At 45.5% G+C, this 16,534-nt stretch overlaps 1 protein-coding gene across 1 annotated transcript in view; it reads right to left on the bottom strand.

The window, feature by feature from the left end:
• Positions 1-15,044, bottom strand: part of WDFY4 (WDFY family member 4) — a 236,835-nt gene extending 221,791 nt beyond the window's left edge. Inside the window, exons 1-2 of the mRNA XM_084634805.1 lie at positions 14,960-15,044; positions 7,648-7,916 (exon numbers count right to left, since the gene is read on the bottom strand). Of these exons, the coding sequence (XP_084490931.1) occupies positions 7,648-7,916; positions 14,960-15,005 (315 nt within the window). The 5' untranslated portion in view covers positions 15,006-15,044. The remainder of the gene's footprint in view (positions 1-7,647; positions 7,917-14,959) is intronic.
• Positions 15,045-16,534: the final 1,490 nt, after the last annotated feature.

Genomic DNA, 16,534 nt, shown 5'->3' with positions numbered 1-16,534 from the left:
ATTTCCCAGGAAAGGGGGGTGCAAGTGTTGGGAGGATTGTTCATTGTTCTTAAGATCCAAGGGTCTGGGTCTGTAGTCACCTAGGCAAATTGGCGAGGCTTTTTACCAAACCTTGTCCAGGAAGTGGGGTGCAAGGTTTTGGGAAGTATTTTGGGGGGAAGGACGCGTCCAAACAGCTCTTCCCCAGTAACCAGTATTAGTTTGGTGGTGGTAGCGGCCAGTCCAAGGACAACGGGTGGAATATTTTGTACCTTGGGGAAGTTTTGACCTAAGCTGGTAAAGATAAGCTTAGGAGGTTTTTCATGCAGGTCCCCACATCTGTACCCTAGAGTCCAGAGTCGGGGAGGAACCTTGACAATAGTGGTAGATAAAAAAAACAACATGACTTCCTGCTTTTCTGCATAGCTCTAAATCCTTAAATTTCTAGCTTTGGGTGGACACTCAAAAGAACTTCTGCAACAGCAAGCTGGATGTCTAACATCCTCAATCCTTTGAAAGTTTCACTCCAAAAAAAATCCCTTCCATAGAAGTAATACTGAATAGCAAAGATTTTCTGAAGCTACTATATACAGTCACTTCTGGCTAACTCCAGTTTATTTCTTGTTGATTGACTGGGGTGTGAACTCCTGAATAAGGCTGTGTGAAATACTGGCAACTTGATACTTTTTGGGGTCCCTTCCAGGCCTACATAGCTCTGATTGCTTGGTGTCTGAAGCTTTTGTGTTTCATTGCAACTTTGTGTTTTTCCTCCCTATCAGTCACAAGAAACTTGCAATGTTTTGCTCCAAAATAGCATCAGTTTGGAGTAACTGTTTTTACACTTGGAAGTGAGTCCATCTTGGATGAAACCCTCAAGGTTTAAAATTCTGGATTTTAAAATTTCCTTGAGACAAATCCAACTTTGCATTGAAGTGTTGCGGAAAAAAAATTTTCACTACTGCTGAGACACTGCCTAAACCGTCCTGGGATGGCCTAAAGGGACCCGTGAGGGAGCTTTTACGAACAATTTCACTTCCACAGGTCTCTGGTGGTAGAATCAGGACTCCCCTCCCCACAGAACCCATGAGGAATTACACTTGCTGACCAGGGGCCAGATCGCAACTGCCCCATGTGGCCCCTTATTGCCAGCTAGGCTGGCGTACTAGGACCGGAGGATAAGCAAGTACCCCACAACCTCCCTTAGGGAATATCCTTGGTCCACTCCTAGAGCCAGCTCCACGAGCTCTGTGTTGCCAGCATTCTGGGATGGGGACGGGGCTGGGGGGGGAGTGGGAGGTGGATCAAGCCAGGAGGCAGAATGGCAGGACATGAACCCCAGTGATTTCTACACCCTTACAGTAGCCCACAGGGGCCACTTCAGAGGTCAGGGATGCCCTAACCCATGCCAGGGCCAAACCAGTCCCCAGTCCCTAAGAGTAGGGGTTGCACAACCAGCTTTTAGGGCCCAATCCTCTAAATTTACTACCACGAGGAGTCTCGTGAAACGACAGAGCCTCCTCGTCCTCGCAGGGGACAGGGTGATGTGGGTGCCTGGGTGGGATTGGGCCCTTGCCTTCTAGAGAAGAGCAGCTGCCTCTCCCTGTCCTCTCCACTCTGCTGCCTCAACAACCTGCCTTTAGGGGTATGTCTACACTGCAGTCATGAGGTGCAATTGCAGCCAGTGTAGACATACCCACGCGAGCGTTAATCTAGCTAGCTTAGGGGCCAGAGCCGCAAAGCCAAAGCAGCTTCACTTCTGATTTCTTTCCCTCCCAACATAGATGGTTTCTCCTTCCCTTAACAAGCCTTGATTCCTGGGTGTGTGCCAGCCCAGGCCAGATACTGACTGGGGGCTGTGGCTGGCCAAGCCTACCTAAGGAGTGGGCGTCCCCTAATTCAATTGGAGCGCAAAGGGGGAACCCAGAGAGAAGCGCAGCTAGCAAAGGGAGAACAGAAACTCAGAGTAAGGTTGTGCCCTCTGCAAGGGTTGTGTGTCACTGTTGCACTGTTCCAGGCAATGCATGGGGAGGGGAGCGCAGCATGGCACAGTGCAACAGTGTTTAAAAAGCACATGGGCCCTGTTGACAGAAACCGGCCAAGCCGATAAGTGCCTGAGTCAAAGTAGAGTGTCTTTTAAAGGTCAAGGCTGAAATTCTGGCCCCCTGGAAGTCAGTCAGAATTTTGCCATTGACTCAGAGGGGCAAGGGTTTCCCCCGACACATACAGAGTCTGTTCAATGCTTGCAGGCAGGAGGAGGCAGGTTCCTGAACTTGGGACAGTCACACTTGTATGTGAACAAAGCCCCAGGGGAAGGAGAAAGTGGCAGCTGAGGGAGGCTTTCACTTTTCACCTGATAGAACATTAACCAGACCTTTGTGCTACAGAAACACACAGGCGCAGTGGGGGAAGCTGCAGGTTTAAAACACTCAGGCTCACCAGCAGCAAATCTTCAAGTTGCAATGGGACCGGACAGGCCGTTGGCTGGTTAAGCAGTACAAAAAAGGAGCGATGGATGAACACAAAGTGTTTGCTCATTCATTCATTGGGTCAGATCATTCATGGCTTCTGAGAGTTCAGACGGCTGCCGTTTGACTGGTGAAATATCAGCCAAACCTGAAAGAGTCATGGATTTTACCACAAGCAACTATTTCTCTGAAAACATGGACTAGAAAGGATGTTACTGATTAGCTGTCATGGGCCATGTTGTACCTGACAGGCACAGGCCTGAGTTAGGGAATGGGCAGAACTGGAGGTGGGGGAGCTTAGGTGTGGATTTCACAGTCCTTCCCGGAGCACGAAATCGAGCAATGCAGGGCTGAAAGGGACCCAAAAAGTCATCAAGGCCAGGCCCCTTCGCAGAGGCAGGGCCAAATAAACCTGGACCATCCCTGACAGGTGTTTGTCCAGCCTGTTCTTAACAGCCTCCAATGAAGGGGATTCCACAATTTCCTTGGTAGCCTGTTCCAGAGCTCAACTACCCTTACAGTTAGAAAGTTTCTCCTAATATCTAACCTAAAACTCCCTTGCTGCAGATGAAGCCCATTACTTGTTGTCCTAACTTCAGTGGACAAGGAGAACCACTGATCACCATCCTCTTTATAACAGCCCTTAACATGTTTGAAAACTTATCAGGTCCCCCCTCAGTCTTCTTTTCTTGGGACTAAATACGGCCAATTTTTTTAACCTCTCTCTACATGTTCGGTTTTCTAAACCTTTTATCATTTGTGTGGCTCTCCTCTGGACTCTCCAATTTGTCCACATCTTTCCTAAAATGTGGCACCCAGAACTGGACACAGCACTCTAGTGGGGACCCCACCAATGCTGAGTAAAACAGGACAATTACCTCCCATGTCTTACATACAGCACTCCTGTTAATACAGTGGTTCTCAAACTTTTGTACTGGTGACCCTTTTCACATAGCAAGCCTCTGAGTGCGACCCCCCTTATAAATAAAAACCACTTTTTAATATATTTAACACCATTGTAAATGCTGGAGGCAAAGAGGGGTTTAGGCTGACAGCTCGCGACCCCCCCGTAATAACCTCGTGACCCCCCGGGGTCCCAACCCCCAGTTTGAGAACCCCTGTGTTAGTACATCCCAGAGTGATATTAGCCTTTTTTGTAGCTGCATCACATTGTTGACTCACATTTCATTTTTGATGCACTAGACCCCCCAGATCCACCTAACCAGTTATTCCCCATTTTGTAGTTGTGCATTTGATTTTTCCTTCCTATGTGAAGTACTTTGCACTTGTCTTTATTGAATTTCAGCTCATTGATTTCAGACCGATTCTCTAATTTGTCAAGGTGGTTTTGAATTCGAATCCTGTCCTCCAAAGTGCTTGCAACCCCTCCCAACTTGGCGTCATCTGCGAATTTTATAAACATACTCCCCACTCCATTATCCAAATGGTTTAACAAAACTATTTAATAGTACTGGACCCAGGACCAACCCCTGAGGGACCCCATACACCCTCCCAGTTTGACAATAAACCATTGATAACTGCTGTTTGAATACACAAAAAGAAAAGGAGTACTTGTGGCACCTTAGAGACTAACAATTTATTTGAGCATAAGCTTTTGTGAGCTAAAGCTCACTTCATCAGATGCATTCAGTGGAAAATACAGTGGGGAGATTTATATACATAGAGAACACGAAACAATGGGTGTTACTATACACACTGTAACGAGAGTGATCACTTAAGATGAGCTATTACCAGCAGGAGAGCAGGGGGGGGAGAGAGAAAAACTTTTGTACTGATAATCAAGATGAGCCATTTCTAGCAGTTGACAAGAATGTCTGAGGAACAGTGGGGGGGGGGGAATAAACATGGGGAGATAATTTTACTTTGTGTAATGACCCATCCACTCCCAGTCTCTATTCAAGCCTAAGTTAATTGTATCTAGTTTGCAAATTAATTCCAATTCAGCAGTCTCTCGCTGGAGTCTGTTTTTGAAGGTTTTTTGTTGAAGAATTGCAACTTTTAGGTCTATAATCGAGTGACCAGAGAGATTGAAGTGTTCTCTGATTGGTTTTTGAATGTTATAATTCCTGATGTCTGATTTGTGTCCATTTATTCTTTTACATAGACATTGTCCAGTTTGACCAATGTACATGGCAGAGGGGCATTGCTGGCACATGATGGCATTGGTAGATGTGCAGGTGAACGAGCCTCTGATAGTGTGGCTGATGTGATTAGGCCCTATGATGGTGTCCCCTGAATAGATATGTGGACACAGTTGGCAACGGGCTTTGTTGCAAGGATAGGTTCCTGGGTTAGTGGTTCTGTTGTGTGGTGTGTGGTTGCTGGTGAGTATTTGCTTCAGGTTGGAGGGCTGTCTGTAAGCAAGGACTGGCCTCTCTCCCAAGATCTGCGAGAGTGATGGGTCGTCCTTCAGGATAGGTTGTAGATCCTTGAGGATGCGTTGGAGAGGTTTGCTGAAGGTGAAGGGGGCTGAAGGTGATGGCTAGTGGCGTTCTGTTATTTTCTTTGTTGGGCCTGTCCTGTAGTAGGTGACTTCTGGGTACTCTTCTGGCTCTGTCAATCTGTTTCTTCACTTCAGCAGGTGGGTATTGTAGTTGTAAGAATGCTTGATAGAGATCTTGTAGGTGTTTGTCTCTGTCTGAGGGGTTGGAGCAAATGCGGTTGTATCGTAGAGCTTGGCTGTAGACAATGGATTGTGTGGTGTGGTCTGGGTGAAAGCTGGAGGCATGTAGGTAGGAATAGCGGTCAGTAGGTTTCTCGTATAGGGTGGTGTTTATGTGACCATCGCTTATTAGCACCATAGTGTCCAGGAAGTGGATCTCTTGTGTGGACTGGTCCAGGCTGAGGTTGATGGTGGGAGGGGTTTTCTCCCCCCTCTCTCCCACCTCCCCCTTTCTCCTGCTGGTAATAGCTCATCTTAAGTGATCACTCTCCTTACAGTGTGTATGGTAACACCTATTGTTTCATGTTCTTTATGTATATAAATCTCCCCACTGTATTTTCCACTGAATGTATCCGATGAAGTGAGCTTTAGCTCATGAAAGCTTATGTTCAAATAAATTTGTTAGTCTCTAAGGTACCACAGGTACTCCTTTTCTTTTTGCGAATACAGACTAACATGGCTGGTACTCTGAAACCTGTTTGAATACGGTCTTTCAATCATCTGTGCACCCACCTTACAGCAATTTCATCTAGACCACATTTCCCTGAGAATGTCACGTGGGATTGTGTCAAAAGCCTTAATAAAAAATGAAGATATATCACATCTACTGCTTTCCCCCCTTCCACTGGGCCAGGAACTGCATCAAATAGGAAGTTAGGTTGGTTTAACACAATTTTTTCTTGGAAAATCCATGCTGGCTATTCCTTAGAACCTTATCCCCCAGATTGTTTAATAATTTGTCCCAGTATCTTTCCAGGTATCAATGGTAGGCTGACTGGTCTATAATTCCCATGTCCTCTTTTTAAAGACAGACACTATGTTTGCCCTTCTCTGGTCCTCTGTGACCTCACCCATCCTCCCGGAGTTATTGAAGATCAGTTACTCAGAAGTAATCGGTCACCATTCAACTTTTTAGTGGGGAATGAAACAAATGAGGCACTAAACACCACAGCTTTCTTGATGTCATAAGTTATAAGCTCTCCTTCCTTTTCTCTTGCTCCCAATGTATTTAAAGATCCTCTTTTTATTGCCTTTTATGTCCCTTGCCAGGTGTAATTGAATTTGTGTCTCCCAGCACACATGGTGCACTATGCTCCCACTCCTTGCCTTTTCCCAACTCCTTTGGGGCCGTTTGGCCCCCGGGGGCGCAATTTGCATACAGCAATCTGTGCAGCTATGTAAAAGCTATGAACAGTCCAGACCTCTGGTTCCTGCCTCCCCACACTCCTATTGCGAAACACTGCCCTGACTAGTTGGGGAGCATAAACAGTGACTTTGGTGACTAATCACTCACACAGCATGAATAGCAAAAACTTGCCCCCAAAATGGACTGCCATCAAAACCAAGACTCTTTTGCAGGAAAATGTCATTGTGGGAGGTGGTGCCTGAAATCTGGATCTAAATGTTCTGACCCATCACTACTTGGATCTTCAATAGCAGAGTGTGACTGTTACATGCTGAGATTTGCAGCTAGATTGAGTTTGAAGCCACAGCATCATTTATGCAGCCATAACGTATTTGAAACTAGGAACAATTTTCTATCCATCCCACTAGGTTCTATTGCCGTGTCTACTGCTGTAAGAGCAGAGCTCCTTTCACCACTGTGGATACATATTTGCCCCTGTCAAACAAAAGCAGCACTCCAGGTTTCAATCAACAGCAGGGGATGCGGGAGATGGTGGGTGTAGCCCCTCTGGAAGCAGCAATCACTAGGTTTTGTCCTGAAAGCCTCTTGCAAATGGGAGCTCTGGGGGAAGCATCTGTAGGAAGTGGCAATATGGTCTAGTGGTTAGAGCACTTGATTGGGACTCAGGAAATCAAGGGTCTATTCCTACTTCTGCCATTGGCCTCCTGGGTGACCCTGGGCAAGTCACATCACCTCTCTGTACCTCATTTTCCCCTCTGTAAAATGGCTTAGAGCACAAAGTACATATTGCAACAGACACATGGACTATCAACAGCATGATTGTTACAGTTAACTGGCTTTCGTGCAGAAGTGTGCTCTTTGCTTCCTTTGTAAAGCACCTTGAGATCTACCAATGAACAGGGCTGTGTAAGAGCTAGGTATTATTATTCCAAGAATTGATCCGGACATCATTTACTCTGTGCTCTCTGTCCATCAGGTTGCATAAACCAAACAGTTTGCCCATCCCAGCCTAACCTGTACCCAGACCGGATCCGCATCCCTTCTTAACAAGGGGCACCGCTGGTGTAACCCTTCCCATGCCACACCAATTCCATTCCCGCTTTGAAACATGCTCATCCACTGGCAGATCCTTTGCTTCCATCTGCCCAGTCCCCCAAACTACAGCTCCCCAATGTAATCACACACACCGCAGGGGCTGTTAGAAGGGTGGCTGAAGGACAAAAGCACCCCACAAAGGAGCTACAGAACAGACCCTGTAGCATACAGGGCATACCCCCACCCACAGTGTAAATGACGACCACGCTAGGTGCGGGGCAAGAGAGAATTAGGGGTAAAGCCTCTAGCCAGGCCACTAAGACAGCAGAAGAGCAAACCTTTACGAAGAGGGGAAGGAAGCCCAGCAGCCTCCTCTGCTGCTCTTCTGGGATGAGGTAGGGAGACGCCTGCTCGTACTCCAGAAACTCCTTGGCTAGGGTCTCCCACAGGAGAGCAGGGCACTGGTGCTGCCTCTCCCCGCTGGCCTCAGGCAGTGCCAGGGCTTCCACATCACTGTCAGGTCCTGGCTCCTGCCCTGTCTCGTCCAGAAAATCCCCCTGCTGCTTTGGGAGCTCTTCTACTGGGTCCATGCCGTGGCCAAACAGACCTGAGTTTAAAAACAAGGGTTATTTTTATGGTTGCCAACCCTCCAGGATTGTCCTGAAGTCTCCAGGAATTAAAGATTATGTTATGCAATGAAACCTCCAGGAATATGTCCAACCAAAATTGTCAACCTTAATTATTTTCTTGAAGGATTTTCCATGAAGAGCTGATTTATTGCTCTTTGCACAGGGGAAACAGCCAGACTGAATCTCAGTGGCTTTCTTTTCAGACTAAGGGCAGCCACCAGAATAAACTCTACAGGAGAGAGCACACAGTGTGGGTCTCACTTGTAACATGCTGCACTTGCTGTCTCACCAAATGGCAGTTGCAGCCCATTGAAGGTGCGATACACAGAAACAGTCTCAACACTCAGAAGCTGCTGAGTAACAGATCCCTGTCGTTAGTTAGTTAAGTCTTTCCCAGTCAGAAAGGCTAATCAGCCCCCAAGCTCCATAGTTATTTTTCTTGGTCTTCTCTTAATCCCTTTCACTTTGTGCACATCTGTTGGGTGTCAGTATGCTCCAAATGGGATGCAGTATTTATATGCAGTCGCACAGGACTCATGTAGAGAGGCCTCCCTGCTCCAAGACACGATCTCACCTGGTCACAAATCACATGGGATGAAGTCCTGGCCCCACTGAAGTCAACGGCAAAATTCCAATAGACTTCAGTTGGGGCCAGGGTTTCACTCAGTGCCTCTTTTTTCTGCCATATCCCCTTGTGAGCTCAGATGTAACTTTCTGTCCACTGTCACCCCTAAGTCTTACTGCTTCCCACATCCTTCCTGGCCATTTGGGCTCGATCCTGCAGGATGTGGAGTGCTCTGGCCGGCAAAGCACGTAAGCATGTCAGTGGGACTGCTCACGTACTTAAAGTCAAGTGCCTGCTTCAGTGTGTTGCTGGATGGGGTTGTCCTCCTCGGAGCTGCCATGTGTAATGAGATGATTGGCATAGCTTTGCATATAACCCTAACAAAGGGGGGGGATTGATCACTGGTGACTGGAGCAGCTCCCCTATTCTGTGCCCCTCTTCCCCCAACTCAGTCACAGCCTGCCCCCCTTTTTCTGTGCTTCCCTGCCTCAGTTCCCCTCCAGCCTCTTCCTCCTCATTCAGCCCAGTTCCATCTGCCCCCTCCCCCTCACTCCTTGTCTATTCCATTTGCCATCATCACCACTTCCTCCTCCGGGCAGGTTCCACACTGGCAGCCACTTAACACCATGCAGCACGGCTGCCTCTAGTGGCCACCAGGTGCAACTGCAGCTCAGCCAACCACACGCAATTCAGGCTGGGCTGGGGGAATGCATGATACCGGGCTATCCTGCCTCTGCCTTGAAAGGTGGCATCGGGGGAAATCAGGGACCTGCAGACTGTTGAAGACAGCAGGGTCTGGTTACTGCTTTCTACCATCTCTCCTTGCAATCGTTTGTTACATATAAGCTCTCTACTCATTGCTGAGAGCAACCCTCACAAGCGCAACATGCGAATACTATGGAACTCGCATAGGCTTTACCTGTTGGACAGAGACAATTGATAGAGCACTAGGTTAGGACTCAAGAGACCTGGGTTCTAGCCCTGGCTCTGCCGCTGGCGTGCTGGATAACCTTGGGCAAGTCACATCCTCACTCTGTGCCGCAGTTTCCACATTTGTAATATGGGGATAAAGATGCTGACCTGCTTTGTAAAACACTCGGATGTCTATGGATTACAAGTGAGGGATTATTACTAGAGGGTGGCACACTTCGAATGTACAGCTCCGCCCACACAGGCAACAGTCAGAACCTTGCCACCACTAGAGCCAGCTGATGCCCATGCAGGCCAGAGTCGGGGAGAGGGACCCACTGATGGGGGAACTGGCCAAAGTAGGGGAGTGAGTCTGCCAGTAGCCTCAATTTAAGCCCACAGGGCGCCCTTCTGGTGCTGCAGGCAGGGGAAGCTCTATGGTGCCCTAAACTTATTCTCTCCCTGAAGTCACTGCCTTGTCCCTATATCCAGAGGGTCTGCTCCCTGCCATGGGCCTCTGCGAGGTCACGCCTCACTCCTGTATCCAGAGTCACAATACTTAGATTAGAGGAAATCAGGTTTTTCCAATTCTCACCCACATCAATAAGATTCTGCCCACTGACACCTAGATCATTCCCTGGAATTTTGGAATTGATCAGATGCATTTTTCAAAAAACTACCATGAGACAGACAGAGAAATGCCATGGAGTTGAATGTAAGAGCTCACTTCACTTGCCCAATTTATTAATACATGAACTAACATGAGAGCGGAACCTTTAGTACAACAGTACACTCCACACAAGTAATATATAAAAAAAACAATGGCATACTTCCTATGCATATGAAATACAAGTTTTTCTACATGGGCTGCTTACTCTTGATTCCAGATAGTTAATAAAAATGTTAAAGGCAGTATAGCCAACCCAAGCAGTCAAAATTCATAGCCCTGCAAAATCATGAGCTTGGCTTAAAAATCATTAGATTTTAAGAAAATACTATATTTGACATTCTTTCTATTTTCTACCTGCTGCTTTCTGAGCCCTCGTCACATTTCCAAGCTTTTCTCACCAACAATGAGGGCTAGAATTTTTATTTATTTATTTTTTTTAATGAAAGTTGAGATTTTCATATATTCACATGGCTCTCAGAGCTGGGGCTTTAACTAAAAACACCAAATATCATGAGATTTGCAATAAAATCATGAAAATTGGCAATGCTGTAATCACTTTCAAGATAAAAAATAGAACTAACTGAAAACTGGAAAAAATTCCATGAGAAATTACAATATTTCAGCATTTGTTTTTATCCCAATTTGGGACAAAAAGTCAAAATATCAAAAAGTGTAATGTAACAAAGTTCTGAAAATTTGTGGTTCAGAAACATCAGAAGATTTCACTTCAATAGTTCCAAATACAGGAAACATTTTGACATTTCTGAATCAACATATTTTATTTCAGTTTGTGAACCAAACTGAAACACTTACTTTCAGGTTGGCTGGATATTAATCTGTTTCCCCCTGAGGTTCCCTGGTGCCTTATGGGAGTTGTAGTTCGAGTGGCTCATGCCCCCATTCTTCTTTATGGGCTATGCTTCCCAGCCAAACATCTCCCGTGATGCACCACATCAGTTCAACCAGAGAGAAGACCCACAGTGCACCCTGGGAGATGTAGTACAACCACGGAGCCCAAACTCTAAAGGAGAATATGGGACATGAGGCACATAGAAGATTAATGGTGAATTGACTCAAAATGAAATAGTCAACATCAATATGTTGGGGATGATATGAAATAGTTTATTTTGATTTTCCCAACAGAAAACATTTCTGCTGGAAAATTTCAATTTGTTCTCCTGAAACTGTACTTTCTGTTGAAAAAATATTTTGAGGGAAAATCCCCAGCCATCTCTACTAAACATACCTTAAATTCCCTCACCACAGCCAGATTAAACTGTTAAAGCTTCATGCTCATTTGCTCTCCAGCACGTATGCTGCTTGTTTACTACTGGCACTTTGCCCAGCTTGGGCACTGAAACCAGCCTGGTCAGTTTCAGTCCCTGGTTCTCAGGCAGTAGCCCAGGGCTCCAGTGATGGGGATATTTTTGCCATTTCATGGCTGTTCAGTGGCCCATGTGGAACAAATCGGTGGTCATAGCACTACTCTTTGCTAGCAGTCACAGCAGGAAGGTAAGGGGGAAGTGGACATGGAGACAGAACTATGAGGTTAGTTCTGTACCTTCAAGTCAGGGCTGTAGGTAGGGCACCAAAGGGGAAGCTTGCTCCATCACCGTGGATAATCAGGAGACGTCCGTCTCCAAAGGCTGTTGATCTGCCACTTGTCACCAGCACCCAGTTTTTAAAAAAAATAAGTAATTAATGAAGACAACACCATGCCATGGGCAGAATGTGTGCAATGACAGCACTGCAGAAGATAGACAGGAAGACCATGTGCCCCATGAGCGGGCCAAGCATTTGTCATGCTTCATTTTTGGCTCTGGTAAAACGACATTGCTTGGCCTCAGCCCACTTCTGAGCTGTGTATTGCCTCAGAAGAGTCTGGACTTTCCTAAGGGGGCTAATGAAAAGTGTGTTCAGAGCCAGTCGTTGTCAAAGAGGCAGCCCTTGCCCTTCGCAACAAGTCTGAAGGGCATCCCTTCTTCATAACAGTAGTCTCACCACCTTGGTGGTGGCACTGCAAAAGTAAAGCCAGTTATCACCACCAGGGAGAACACCGGATTTAGGTATTTTTCCGCCTCTATGGCTGGATCCAGCAAATGCTTATTCAGGTTAGTAACACAGTATAGTCCGATGGAACTCAACAGGATTACTTGCATCAGTAAAGACCAGAGATGATCCAATGACAATAATAAGACTATCTATCTCTTATATGGCACTTTTCATCACTAGACATCAAAGCACTTTACAATGGAGGTCAGGGATCATTATCCCCATTTTCTAGATGGAGAAACTGAGGCACAGAGAGGTCAAGTGACATACCTAAGGTCCCCCAGCAGGCCAGTGGCAGATCCAGAAATATATAAAATTATTTGATAATTGACAAATTTATGAACTCTTTTTTTTAAAACTAAAACTAATTTTTTTTTGTATTAGCCAAGCTTAAATGAGGCCTATTCACATGAGTAAGGCACTGATCGCTTAGGATCTAGCTATTAAGCACTGTTTTCTTTTTAGTTTTGACAAGTTATGAAACATTTTTACATAGCAAGAAGACATGGAACAAAAGTCTCTAAAATACAATAGTGTTTTAAAAAAGGGACATGAAAGTAAAAATATACAAAAGGCCCACTGCTGTCACTCAGAAAGTAGCAGCAAGTAAAAAAAAGGGGAAGTGATACTTACTAGTACAATTTTATCTTTTGTTCTAAATGACATCTGTAAGAAATCACAGTGCAAGTGGCTGGGCCTTCTCTGACTGAAAAGGGGCAAATGGAAAATGGGGTCTGGCAGTGAGAAACAATCAAAGAGCCTCACTAGTTGAAATAGTGTAGCTCTTCTTTTGTGGTTCACTTTATGGAGAATAAGTTGTTCCTACACAGCACCAATCCCCCAACCAGACCACATTTTGGTCCACTGTTCTATTCTGTCTACCAACTACTAGACTGCTCAGAGCTCGAGAGATTCAACCAAACGATCTTGTGAAATGAGAAAATAGTCAGTTAGAGACAAGTCCCAAAGCAAGATGCTGGATCAAAACATCTGGGAAGTTTGGCTCCAAACTCTGCAGCCAGGGTTGCTCTCCATAAGCACTTCTCTGCTCCAACTGTACAATAAACTCCAATGTTCTGGAGAGCACCAAAAACAGCTAGGTCACTGAATCAAAGCTGGAAGCATTCTTGGGTCCCCTACTACATTCCTCTCCAGCCAGGCAAGGACCACTGTTCTCCAGTGAATACTCAGAGACTAGTTTTAAATGCCCCAAATGATGAGGCTTCAACCAGCTCCATCCAGAGATTATTCTACTGCCTAGCAGATCTCATTTATTGAAAGTGTCTCCTGATATTCAGTATACATTTTCCTTTACTTAATTTCATCCCAAACACTGTAGGTCTATTCACTCTTAACTCCCTCAATTAATACATAAATTAACAGATTCCAAAGCCAGAAGGGACTGTTGTGATCATCTAGTCTTGTATAACACAGCCCAAATAATTCCTAGAACAGATCTTGTAGAAAAACATGCAATCTTGATTTAAAAATTGTCACTGATGAAGAATCCACCACGACTTCTCTCCCTCCTGGTTGTTTGCGCCCTTCCATGCTTGTAGATAGCATCCTATTCCCTCATAATAGTCAGTTGGTCAGATGCTACATATTTACTTTCCTTTATCATTCCATTTAGTCAATCTCTTCTGTCTCCTAATCATCTTTGCTCCTCCTCCCAGAATTCCCTCTGATCTGATCCGTTATTTACAACTTTCAACCATGCATCTAGTGTTTGAACTGGGAATAATATTTCACAAGGAAAATCTAAAAACATATAAATTTACAGTGTGAACCCAGACTATATGCTATACAAAAAGTAAGAACTTAGTTAACGTTGCTAAGTGCAACTCCCCTTCCACGTTTTGTCTTGTCTCTTTAGATTGTAAACTCTTTGAGGCATGCCCTCTCTCTTCTGTGTTTGTACAGCACCTAGCACAGTAGGGCCCTCTCTTTGTTGGGGCCCTTAAGTATTCACTAAACAAAAAATAAGAGAAGATGGACTATTAAACATACTGACAAATGTAGAGAGGGTTGTACATTGTCTGAAGGACAGGTGTCTTTTCATAGGATACGGTCCTTGGTTTCTGCAGCAATATGATTAATGTTACAACATGTCCAGTTCAGACACAGCATGAGCAGGCGTGACTCCGTTAAAGCTAATAGATTTACATCAAGATTGAATTTGGCCCAACATGTTCTTCTTATTAGACCACATTTCAGTTGTGCGGGTGGTTTGCTGCCTGTATTTCAAAGCAGGTCTTTCTATACGGCATTTTGGCAAATCATTAATTCTTTCTCAGGTTCTTAAGGGCTTCTCTGTTTGCTTTGCTTTGGACAGCCTTTCCGTGCACAACAAAAACTTTGTTATGGAATGTTAAGGTTTGGCCTGCTTTCGTTCATTCCCCTGGGGCGGGGTGGGGCGGGAAAGAGAGAGCTTGCAATCTCCTTGTCAGGTCAGATTCTACATTGATTAATATACCCTGCACACCTGTTAGAGTCAGTCGGAGTAGCATAGGGGATAATGCAGTGAGGAATTGCACTTGTAAGGTGCAGTCTAGCCGTCAGTGAAATATTGTTCCCTGATGCTAAGTAGAACATTGGAAGCTGCTAGTTACCCACAGGCAGCCTAACGATAAAAACTAATCTCCGAGAAAGACCCTCAAGAAGAGTAGAATGGAAGCCAGCTCAACATAAATCACACAAAAACAGAAGTATATGAGAGTTGGAGGCAATTACAGCAAATCAAATAACTCTGTTAACAACAGCAGCTGATACATTCTGCACCTATAATCCCTTTGCTGTCCCTAGAACAGAGAACACAGACTCACGTGTGTATCCCTGCTGTTCCACTCTCTCCCGACAGCCCAACACCATGCTGAACTTTCACAAAAGCCTCTCCCATTTAAAAGTGACTCTGCCAAAACAAAGTGTTTGGTCAATATGACAGACACCACCTGCTTTGCTAGAGCAGTGAACCCGTCACTTCCAATTTCAAAGCAAATCTGAAAAGCAGGTGACATACCTGGGCATGCAGGTTCAGCGACTTCCAAAGCTAGCAGTTGCTATATCCAGGAAAACCGGCTTTTCTTCTTTTGTCTGTGACACAGTTGTCCTGCCAGGCATCCTAAAGCATTCAACAGCTCCCACTCTACTCTTTAAACTTTCCACTGTGAATCACTTGGTTAGCTGCTGTGCTTATTTCCTGGGGAAAGCAGAAGTGGAGAAGCACAAAATGAACCACAAGCTACTGGAGCCAAGAGGCACTCAAACCAGCTCATATGACTCAGAGCAGCTCAGCTGGTGTATAGAGCTGCCAGGGAGCTGGGCTTCTTTCTGGCCCCATACATCAGAGAGTTTCCTTGCTCCAATATTAACAAATAAATGGTGTTTTCTTGACGGTTTGCTGAATTGCTAGGGCAAGGTGCTGGCTTGATAGCCCCGGAGACTGAAGCCCTCTCTCTCCATCCACAGGACATGGGCAAGAAGCAGCAGGAGCTTCCCTCACCAGAGTGCCTCTGATCTGGAGAGGTCACCTCTAAATGCTGTTGAGTCTTTGGCCTCCCCACTGAGCTTGCTAACAAGGGGGTTGCTCGGTGGCTTTATGAAGCTGACAACATAAACTGCATTGATGACACAACTGGACTTGGTGACCCACCTAGGAATAAAAAAAAACAAAGGGGTTTTGCCTCCCCCCCGACTCCCTTTCATTATAACAACAGGCCTGGATGGATTTTTCTTTAGTTTTAAAGCTTGCCATTTATTTTATGTATTTATTTTTTAACATTAGAAATTCAGGTATTTTCTAGTCTGTTCTACCCAGCAGATTTTGTGGTCAACTAGAGAACTAGGATTATGGCATCAGAGATATCAAGCAAGTGAAACCTGATTAATTGAGGAGGGAAAGGGATTTTATGCAGGGTGTTTAGATCCTTTTGATTTTTGTTAACACTTATTTAACTCAAATGCCTGAAAAATAACTGGGAGGAAAGATGTCCTTGTTAAAACTCCTCCCTCTTCCAGCAAAGCCAGGGCAAAGTAGATGTAACACTCCTGATGTTTCCAAAGCAACACGCCCTCATGGTACTGTACGGAAAGGACTTGGTGTCTGGGGCACAGCTGATTTAACAGGAGAGAGCCTAGGATTTTCCTCTTCTCCTCAGCCACTGGCAGTTCCATTTCCACACAGCAGTATGCCTGGTGCACAGCACGTTCTCCTCGCTGCATGTGTGAGTGCAGTTACCAAGGGGGAAGGCAGTGATTGAGCCAGCAGCAACACATTGTAGGCCAAGTTCCTCCCTTGTGTAAGGCCAGTGCAGGTTAGTCCAGGGATTAATCCAGCCCTGTAGCTCTAAAGCAAGCAGTACTGCACCAATGGAGCCTGAGAGAAAACAGATTCCATGTCA

The sequence above is a fragment of the Lepidochelys olivacea genome, assembly GCF_965140295.1.
Source record: "Lepidochelys olivacea isolate rLepOli2 genome assembly, chromosome: 7".
NCBI classification, from domain to species: Eukaryota; Metazoa; Chordata; order Testudines; family Cheloniidae; genus Lepidochelys; species Lepidochelys olivacea.
Note: the sequence above shows the minus strand (reverse complement) of the source record. Positions and strands in the feature narration are given on the sequence as shown.